The sequence below is a fragment of the Capsicum annuum genome, chromosome 8 (genome assembly GCF_002878395.1).
Source record: "Capsicum annuum cultivar UCD-10X-F1 chromosome 8, UCD10Xv1.1, whole genome shotgun sequence".
NCBI classification, from domain to species: domain Eukaryota; kingdom Viridiplantae; phylum Streptophyta; class Magnoliopsida; order Solanales; family Solanaceae; genus Capsicum; species Capsicum annuum.
Window position 1 is genome coordinate 152,828,185 of NC_061118.1, and position 9,933 is coordinate 152,838,117.

The 9,933-nt window shown below is 36.6% G+C and overlaps 2 protein-coding genes across 2 annotated transcripts; one reads left to right on the top strand and one right to left on the bottom strand.

Moving 5' to 3' along the window:
- Window positions 1-1,241: 1,241 nt before the first annotated feature.
- LOC107879329 (increased DNA methylation 2) lies at window positions 1,242-3,863 on the top strand. The gene is made up of 3 exons (XM_047395567.1): window positions 1,242-1,331; window positions 2,145-3,410; window positions 3,559-3,863. Exons 2-3 carry the CDS (start codon window positions 2,201-2,203, stop codon window positions 3,795-3,797), a joined length of 1,449 nt encoding a protein of 482 aa, XP_047251523.1. The 5' UTR covers window positions 1,242-1,331; window positions 2,145-2,200; the 3' UTR covers window positions 3,798-3,863.
- Window positions 3,864-4,100: 237 nt separating this feature from the next.
- On the bottom strand, window positions 4,101-9,658 carry LOC107839540 (cation/calcium exchanger 5). The gene is made up of 2 exons (XM_016683067.2): window positions 8,558-9,658; window positions 4,101-5,269 (listed from the first exon to the last, which is right to left on the bottom strand). The coding sequence occupies exons 1-2, from the start codon at window positions 9,434-9,436 to the stop codon at window positions 4,505-4,507; spliced, it is 1,644 nt and encodes a 547-aa protein (XP_016538553.2). The 5' UTR covers window positions 9,437-9,658; the 3' UTR covers window positions 4,101-4,504.
- Between the last annotated feature and the right edge of the window lie 275 nt (window positions 9,659-9,933).

Sequence of the window (9,933 nt, forward strand, 5' to 3'; positions counted from 1 at the left end):
CACAAATTGTAAAGATTTTTAACACACGTGTTAAAAATTGACCTACGATGATCTGAAGTTAGAGTTAATAATGTGAAAAAAATATATATAAATTAAAATTATTAAAAAATATTCAACCTCGATATACTTTGATATTATATTACTAATATAATTTTTTGTTTCTAATATTTATATAATCTTCGAGTATAACTATTTGAGTTATTAAACTCCAAAAAACAATTAACATATAGAGTTCAATAGTTAAAATAAAACTTGGGTAAAAGAAGTATTATTTGTACATACATAATAATTCTCGTCTCTTGTATTAGAAGCATCAGTTGAATGCATCTCTCTATTCCATGGTCGTGCTTATTTGTCACAATTTGATAGGAATAAGTTGGTCATACTTTGTCATTTCTAATTTTTCGTTGTGGGCTCCACGGTCAAGGGCATTGTAGTAAATTAATTGAAGATGGTTATTTTAATTGGTCCACATAGTATATGATTACAGTTTATCATTATTACGTATTATTTATCGATGTATTATGGTTATTCTCCAACAATTTAACTAATTGGGAGATCAAGAAATATTTCAGTGAATTTTTAGCCTATTTCTATATTCTTTCTAGATTTAAAGACTAACCAATAAATCACAATAAAAATAGATTCATAAGTATTCCGTTAGACAGAAATAAATTTGATAAATACTGATAATTCTCGAATGAAATATTAGAATGAAAAGATTCATTAAATAAAGAACTAAGTCATTTTTATAGATAAATCAATTTTTTTAAAGCTTTTTGTCCAATAATTTCACTAAGTGAAAAATATTGTAATGAATTCTTATAAGTTTTTTGTCTTTGTCCAATAATTTCACTAAGTAAGAAATATTGTAATGAATTCTTATAATTTTTTGTCCAACAATTTCACTAAGTGAGAAATATTGTGGCATATCTATATTACAAGTTCTAAATTGTAGGTTCATACAAATGTCATAATACATTTAAAATTACATGTTTCAAAGGAGTCTATGTAATATAAATTGATACAAAACAACAACAACAACAAATTCAGTGTATTCCCACCTAGTGGGGTCTGGGGGTAAGATGTACGCAGTTCATACCTCTACCTCTGATGAAGTAGAAAGGCTGTTTCCGATAGACCCCCGGTGTATAACCAGATATTGGGTCATGCTGAGCAGTGAAGGACGCGTGGCACTGGTTGGGATGACTGATGTCTGAAAAACTCCGTTGCTTTTCTTTATGACATTGACACCTACCAAACAGACAAACATTCAAATTAAACAGCCGCTCAATTCATCACTCTGGAGAATTTAAGGAGAACTCATTGTGGTAAGCTTTCTACTTATTGTTTCAAAAGTCATACAGTCATTTGTCATTTTGATAGACCAAGAAAAAACAGAATTAGTATTCTACATTTTGTATATGCAAACTGCACATGTGTTTAGTCTTCTTGAATTGGGTGTCTTCCTATGTCAGTTTCTCTGATTTTTGGATTTGTAGTTTTGTACCATCGTGCATGTGTTTAGTCTTCTTGCATGTAAGATTCATCAATGAGTTGTTGTTGCATGTGGGTTTTGCCTAGTAAACCTCCACTGTTACTTGCCAATTGTTCTTAATTTGTGCTTAAATCCAGCCTATTGAAGCATTCATTTTCTTACTCTGGTGTCAAATAAATAGGCAGCCTAAACTTTCATCGCACATAGAAGTTTATTTAGAAGATACAAGATAGTTTAACACATGTTAATCTATATTTTTGGAAAATGCAAGTATGATCTGGTGCGTATATACTTAATAAGCTCCCCTTTTATGTACAGAAAATATCCTCTTGGACAACTTAAATCTTTATTGCTAATCCTTTATGTATCTTGGTCTTGAACCATCCGCACATTCATGCTTTCAACCCTTGGTTGGGAAAATTTATCTATGGTAGTAGATAGTAAAACTCCATACACTTAGATTCATCTTTCGAACGCTTCAAGATATCATGACAATTCATCAATCTTGGGGTAAAACAATCTATATTGCTTATAAACTTTTTTTTCACCAATTAATGTGTTCATTTTTATATATATCTCAACCGTGTTTTTAAATAAGGGTAGGTTAAAGTGCAATATTTTATCGGTTTCATTTCATTTGAAACAGACTAGTCGCTATTGGATAGATTGACAATCCCAGAGTTCTTACTCTTTCCAGCAAGCATGGACAAACACTTCAGTGGAATGGTTCCAACGGATGATCAGTTTTTCCTCCTTTACTTCATCATCGGAACCTACTTTGGACCAGATCTCCAGGGAGTATATCCCAAAAAATCAGTTTTGCAAAGAAAAGGTCTAGGCCTACCTCCATACAGTTCCAATCAACTAGCTGGTTCATGCCTAAGAACCATAGAAGTAGAAAGGGTTTACTATCATGCATTGAGAAAGGCAGAGCGGTCTGTTGTCCTGACACAACCGTGGCTGCACCAGTTCTTTCATGGAAAGCTTCCTACTCTTTACCACGGACAACCTGCAGCTTATCCTCGGTTTTGTGACCTTTTTCCTACGAGCCTGCATCCACATTTATGCTGTCATGTGTATAATGTTATTGCAAACATTGTATTCATTAATGACCCTGATACCAGCTATATTGAACCAGACAGTATTGAGAGGTTCAAGAATCTCACTGGTCTCGAACATCTTACCTTGCACAAAGATTGCACAAGGTCGCAAGCCGATGTTGATTATGAAGCTCTGAGTAATGCTGGAAAAGAGGAGATAACAAAAACTGCTGATATCCTCCAATATGCATCATTAGCTGCTAGTAGCCTACCATATAAGGAGATGCCTTTTTGTGGTGATATACCACACGACAATGAACTATTTGATAATACGCCTTTTACTAGTCTTTTGAAGGATGCTTGTGATGAACCATTTAATGGTGTGCCACCTGATAGCAATGGACACACTAGACCTTTAAGTAGTCTCTTAAAGGATGCTTGTGGTGGGTCATTTAGTAATATGCCACCTCATCGCAATGGACAATTTGACACTACACTTTTTAGTGGTCTTTTGACGAATGATGGTGTCGGCCGATTTACTGATGCACCACCAGATAGCTCTACAAAATTTGGTGCTACTCCATTTAGTAGTCTCTTTAAGGATGTCAGTCCTCTAGCAGAAGAGTCTATGGGTCCATCATCAAAGCACGCCAACTCTGAAGAGGACTTGGAGCTTAGTATTGTCTTCCTTGCCTCTCGCCCTTCTAAGGAGGAGGTAAGTAACATTGTTGCTGCTACTAAAAGTGGATTTGCAGTGGCTGGGAGTGCAGCGAAGGGTAAGATAGGACCAGTTCTCGGGCTCGTGGATGTAGGAGAAAGTGAGGACTCTTACTTGTTCCGTGTATCACTCCCCGGAGTAAAGAGAGATGAACGTAAGTTACAATTATGCTATTACATATTTTTCACATCTGAACTTGCGATAGGTCCCAGATACTGTTTCTCTAACATACTTGCTCTGCAAAATCCTTACAATATGGAGGTATTTCATCTGATTCTCATCACTGTTCTGGGTTAATGCAGAAGAATTTACTTGTGAAGTGGAGAGTGATGGTAGAGTGTTGATTAGGGGAATGACAACTGGTGACAGGACTGTCCACAAGGACTCTCAAGTATTCGAGATGCAAACTCAGAACCTATGTCCAACAGGACATTTCACCATCTCTTTCATGCTGCCAGGCCCCGTTGACCCTCAAGAATTTTCTGGTAATTTTGGCACTGATGGAATCCTCGAGGGAATCATAATGAAAGCAGAAAGATGATCTCAATAGAATAGGATAAACTAATGTCTTGTTAGTTAGAAGACTAGTCCCTGTACAAATTCTACTCCTAGCTTATTATGTCCATAGTAGTAGTAATTTGGTGTAAAAGCACGTTCGTTTTGCAAATTTTGATGGCGGTCCTCAACTGCAGGGCTACTCAACACAATCTCTTCTCCTTTACACCGTTCCCCAACATAGTTCTTTGAGGATAATTTTTCATTCAAATTCAGTATCCAACAATGCGAAAAACCTTGAAGAATATGATAATTGGAGTAGTTCAGCAAGACTAAGGAGATTTAACCATTTTTCTAAAATTCTATTCATTTTCACAAGAAAGAAGAACTGTCTTACATGAAACTTCTTGTTGACAAGAAATATTCTATACCACTAGTGTGCACTGTGCTTTCCAGCTCACTTTACTCTACAGTGAACTGAAAAAAATGAATTATTATATTCTTGCATGGAAACCAATAGGATCTCTAACTGGTTTGAGAATGAAGTATATCAACACAACCATTTTCCAGATTTTGTGTGGTAAAGGCGCAGTTATAATAACTGCCAGCTGCAGAGCTGCTTCATCTTCAATTGTAGTTATTCTTCAAAAGTGTAGCAGCTCCCACATGGTTCCGGGCCAGTGATGGATGAATCAACTTTTATTGGTCAATGTCTTGTATGTTGCAACTTTTCAGCACTCCGCTCTCCAAAACTCAGGCAGAGAACTTAGCAATGACCAGGCTTATTACCATGAAAACAACATAGAGTCCTACCAGGCAGAAGCCCCAGAATCTTGGCACCCGGAACCTATTCCAAGTGACTAACAGCAGAGATCCCATCAAGCTCAATAGCAAGAAAACAAAAGCAACCACGATACTCACGTGGAGATGAAGCTCATAAGCTTCTGGATATACATTTGCTGTCTGCATAACCAAAGCAGTTCCAAGCCCGAAAAGCATGTTGAACATCGGCCCAGCAAAACATCCAGCCATGGCCATGGCCGGCTGACCAGCCTTTGCAACAGCCACGTCTGCAACAAGATCACCAACCGAGTTTCCCCATGCAAGCACCGTTAAACCAAGAAAGGCAGCAGGCAGTTTCAGGAGCTCTCCTAGAACTGCAAGACAGTTGAGGAGTTCGCCAGCAACTGTGGAGATCCAAAATACACTCATCACAAATGCTATAACAACTGCAGGCATTTGCTCAGTTTTAGGGGCCTCCTTTTCAACAATGAAATGAACAATAGCCAATGAACAAGTAGCACAAAGTACAATGAACCAAAGAGGCAAATGTGTGTCGGAGAGTAGGAAAGAGATTGGATGACTTAGTGGCACGAAAGATTTGCAGGAAAACAGAAGTAGGAGGGGACAAAGAGCAATATTGGCAGATACATAGAATCTACTCCATTCAGATGGTGCAGTCTGTGGTATAGTGAGCCTAAGGAGCATCGAGACAGGAAGTGACCAGATTAGTGAGACCTGTCCATAAAGAAAAGTTAGGATGTCAAAAGGAAGATATTATAACAGCTACTTATTACAAAACTGAGATGCTGTGAACACCATCAAAATTCATAAAACAGGAATATGGATTTCGCATGTGCCTGACGGATTCTTCATGAATGATATTATCAACAACATGGATTGCAAAATGAAGCAGAAGCAACTAGTTTCAATAAAAACATTTCTTTAAAAGGATCACTGACATACAAAAGTTAACATAGAAAACCAAGAAAGTTAACATAGACCACCAAGCACTCTGCAAGATACCTACAAACCAATGGTTAAAAGAATCTGCTTCACTAGAACTGCCGATGAAAATAATTAGCTTGAACCCAGATGATCAAATATCTGTACCTAAAAGAGGCATGCTTGCAGACAAATTGGTTGGTATGCACGGGATCTCAAGAAGCACCTAAAATTCTTCAAAGCACAGCATACCAGAGGAGTTTCATAGTGTAAGTAAAAAGCTGCAAACCTATTTTCACATTAAACACATTCACTTATCAAAAGATCCTTGGTATTTAGGATATTACATTTACCACTTTAGAGTTTAGAGTCATGAGAAATGTCATGGTCATCATAATTCTTATGGCTTAATATACAGATTAACTTCCAGAGGAGTACAATCAAACTTCTTAGGGATGTTCTTCTGTTTGTTAGTTGCTTGCCCCTTATTCAATTCCTTCCTTGCACTCGAAAAGCATGGACAAGCAGTCCACATTTTGAAGTCCATCTCTCTATGTAGAGGCCACTGGCCAGTGTCACTTTGGGGACTTCGCCCTTTAAGTGATAAGGGGTTGAGTTTAGTAGTAGTATAAGAGTTGTTCAGTCATTGATAAGCCGATAAGGGGTTGAGTTTAGTAGTAGTATAAGAGTTGTTCAGTCATTGATAAGCCTATACGTGCTCATTTTATCACTAAATATAACTATAATTATCTTGCATCTTTTTATTAATCATTTTACGCGTTTATCTTATATTTTTTCCAATAAGCACTCCTGACTGAGAAAGGGCAACTACACTCCCAAATAGATTGATGTCAAATACTAAATTCTTGATTTACACTTGCTATTATTAGTCAAAAGGCAAATATCATTTGTTTGTAAGTTTGGAGAAGATAATCACTAATGACTATTGATACTAACCCTTTAGATTGTGTTTCACTCACTTGATTAAAGGAATTATAACATAAAAGAGAGTAAAAAGAAAATGGTGTAGTGAACATGTACTCATCATTATTCAAGTGATGTACATCAAACAATGATCGACTTTCATTAATCATGTACATCATGAACTGCTAGAAGACAGAAACCCCCCAAATGGATTTTTGGTACTTTAACTTTCTCCAAACCTCACTTGTGAGATTTTACTGGGTATGTTGTTGTTGTTGTAACTTTCTCATAGTATACCCAAAGGAAATTTAAGCACCAGATGTGCAACTCTTCACAGCATATGTTGTTGCATGCATCAATGAAAAAAATCACTTTTCATATATTCTCTGCATGAGATTACTAAAAAGGGAAAGATTTAGACCCCAAAAACCTTTGACTTACCATTCAAGTATCTAGGACTCCCTCTGTCCCTTATACTTGCCAATGTACAAAAAGTAGATTTTCTCTTTTACTTAAGCACTTAGCAAAGCAAGACAGAATTAATTACTTTTTTCCATTTTTACTCTCATCATTTAGTAACCATTTCCCAAACTAGTAATTAGAGTATTAATAGTCAAACTTAAATTTTCAAAGTACGATTAATAAGGTTAATTTAGTTAAATAAACACTTAATTAATGATTTCTAAATGGCAATGCAAAACCAAACTGGACAAGTAACAGGGAATGGAGGGAGTAAAAAATTTGCTTGTCTACATGAATAGTGTGGAAGTTCCAGAAACACAGAAAGTAGGGAAATCATCTTACTTGTCAGCATAAGATGCAGGATAAGACTAATAGTCAATGACTAATAGTTCTGCATTAAACCTATCCATCATGGCTCTATTCAGTTATCTACTTAATCGGTTGTTACAACCAGGCTTGGTACACTCCAAGAATGAAGAAATAATACAGAACTAAAGCTAAAAGCTAGTTTTGTTGCATAATTCAACACTGAAGCTCAAATATTATTTAGATAACTTCCCTAGTTCCAAAATCTGCCACTACTTAGGATTCAGTCATTGCTGAATTTCCCCACTCAATTATTCTGAACCTTGAAAAAGCTACCATTCTCAGATGGTTTACTTTTGAGGGTGCTAGAAGCGCCTAACAATTAGCTTTGCACCATCGTTTGTCAAGACCATGACAGTCAACACAACCCACATTCAGCATTGTCAGTTACCAAAGAGAATCCTTCGAGGAGAAGATCTAACTTATGGTGTGGGGCCAGTTTTCAGCAATCATCCGCAATATGTGTATCAGATGTACTTCAAAATTCTAGAGGGCAGCATCTACCAGGAAGTTTATGAAGTAACATACATAAACATAGAGTACCAAATTTTTCTTATTGCTATATAACAGGACGGATTGTTTATGTGATTATGTCATGTTGATAATGCAAGACTCTAAACCACCAAACATTTACTCTACCAAGGCTTTGTAGCTGGTACAAGGTTGCAGTTTGATCTTCATGATTTAATGGGGTTACAAATTTTTCACAAGAATGCACGACATAACCAAATCATTCTTACACGACAAGAATGACAATGAACCTATTAGATATGTTGCTCGGACTATGCAAAATTGTCAATGGGTGTGTGTCGGGTTCTCCAAAAATACACAATTTTTTGCAGAACCAATTTGGGTGCGGCATCAAAAGTGAAGAGTGCGCACAACTTAGCCTATTAGTCCTTTATCCTTCGCATCAGTTTCTCATTTTATTCTTTTTGTCTTTTTGGTCTATTACTCTATTCAAATGTTCAATCTTCTCCTTCTTTAAAGAACTCCATGCCAATTGGTTTGTTGATAATTAGAGCACAACAGGCATACAGGCAAGGCCACAGACCACAAAATTAATAAATTTTAACCCCTTAACTTGGTCGAGATGCTGAATAATCATCTATCAAATGTCAATACAATTTCCAGCTAATGCAACAATATACCTAGTGTAATCCGACAAAGTGGGGTCTAGGGTGAGTAGATGCCTTACCCCTACCTCAGAGGTAAAGAGGCTGTTTATGATAGACCTTCGGTTCAAGAAGAAACAGTTCAAAGCAATTTCCAGCTAATGGAAAAAGAAAAAAGACAACCGAAAACTACAAGCAAGATTTTAGGACATACCTTTCCAAAACCTTGCCAGGAACCTGCAGTATGCCTCTTTCCATCTTCTACAGTTCCCATAACTTTGCCTTTTTCAGAATCCAACTCAGCAATCCCTATATGAACTTCATCATTTCTAACCAAACTCACCTCACCTCCAAACTTACTCCCCTTCTCTTTCCCCCCACCCAGCCCCAAGTCCATCCAAAACACAAACCCAACAAAGAACAGATAAAACGCAACAAAACCAATAGCTTGCCAGATGAAAATCTCAGCACTTAAGTAGACATAAAAAAGAAACAACGCAGCAGTCAAATAAAACATCACATCCCTCACAAATGGAGCAGGATCAACAGCAAAAGGCGCTGCATAAATCGCCACAAACCCAACCACAAAAGCAGAAACAAAAGTCCCTGCTGAAAGAATTGCGCCAAACCCAGTCCTTGCTTGGCCTCCCCTAACTGCAGCCACAGATGCAAATACATCAGGCGCACCATTACCTAAAGCCAAAAGGGTCACTGCACCCATAGAAGGTGACAGCTTAAGATGCTTAGAAAGCTTAGTAACCACAACAGAGAAGTAATCTTGAGCAGCCTTGATAAGTACATAAAACTGTAAAAACACACAGAATGCCAAAAAGGGTACTGAGAAAAATGGGTTTTCTTGGAAGAGACAATAGTGCAAGAAAACATAGTTAAAGATTCCATTAGAGCCAATGAAATTACTGAACGAACAAACAGAAAGATCGGATTTTTCTTCAAGAATTGCAAGGGACCTGCGGGGAATGAGTGGAGATTGGTGAATTGGAATTGGAAGGACGATGAAGAAGAAGAAGAAGATAGTGAAGATTAGGAAGAGTGATATTAGAGCAGTGTTGAAGCAGGAGAAATTGAAGGCCATGCCATTCCAAGAAATGATGGGAGTTGAAGATCGCGCTTTTTCAAGAAATGGCTTTTTGCGTATAACTTTGATGAGTGTATTAACGCGTTTTCGTAATTTGCATACAATAATAATGGAGTATTATTTCACTGCCTATGGGATCACTGCTACTGGATCCATTTAGGGATGAAAATAAAACTAACTTTTAACTAAACTAAGTGATGTTCTTATAATAATGTTAGTATTCCGATTGATTTATGGAATATTCAATAGATATATTATCCACACCATAAAATAAAGAAAAAATACATAAAATTGACCCTAAGTTTATCTTAAATTTACTTTTAACATTGTAACTTTATAAATAATTATTTATTTATTTTTTAAATTAAAATTTGGGATCATAGCCCTCTTATTGAAAAAGGAAGAAAAGTCAGTACAGAATAGACTCAAGTGAACCCAAATCAAAAAGGAAAAAGCAAAGACCCGATCCATAATCAAATCAGATCGAAATAAAA

What these genes read in the sequence shown, in the direction of transcription:
- LOC107879329 (XM_047395567.1), top strand. Translation starts at nt 2,201, where the DNA reads ATGGACAAACACTTCAGTGGAATGGTTCCAACGGATGATCAGTTTTTC. An exon ending in CGGAGTAAAGAGAGATGAAC is followed by an intron (nt 3,411 to 3,558) that starts GTAAGTTACAAT and finishes GGGTTAATGCAG; the next exon opens with AAGAATTTACTTGTGAAGTG.
- LOC107839540 (XM_016683067.2), bottom strand. Translation starts at nt 9,436, where the DNA reads ATGGCCTTCAATTTCTCCTGCTTCAACACTGCTCTAATATCACTCTTC. An exon ending in CCTGGCAAGGTTTTGGAAAG is followed by an intron (nt 5,270 to 8,557) that starts GTATGTCCTAAA and finishes CTTTATGGACAG; the next exon opens with GTCTCACTAATCTGGTCACT.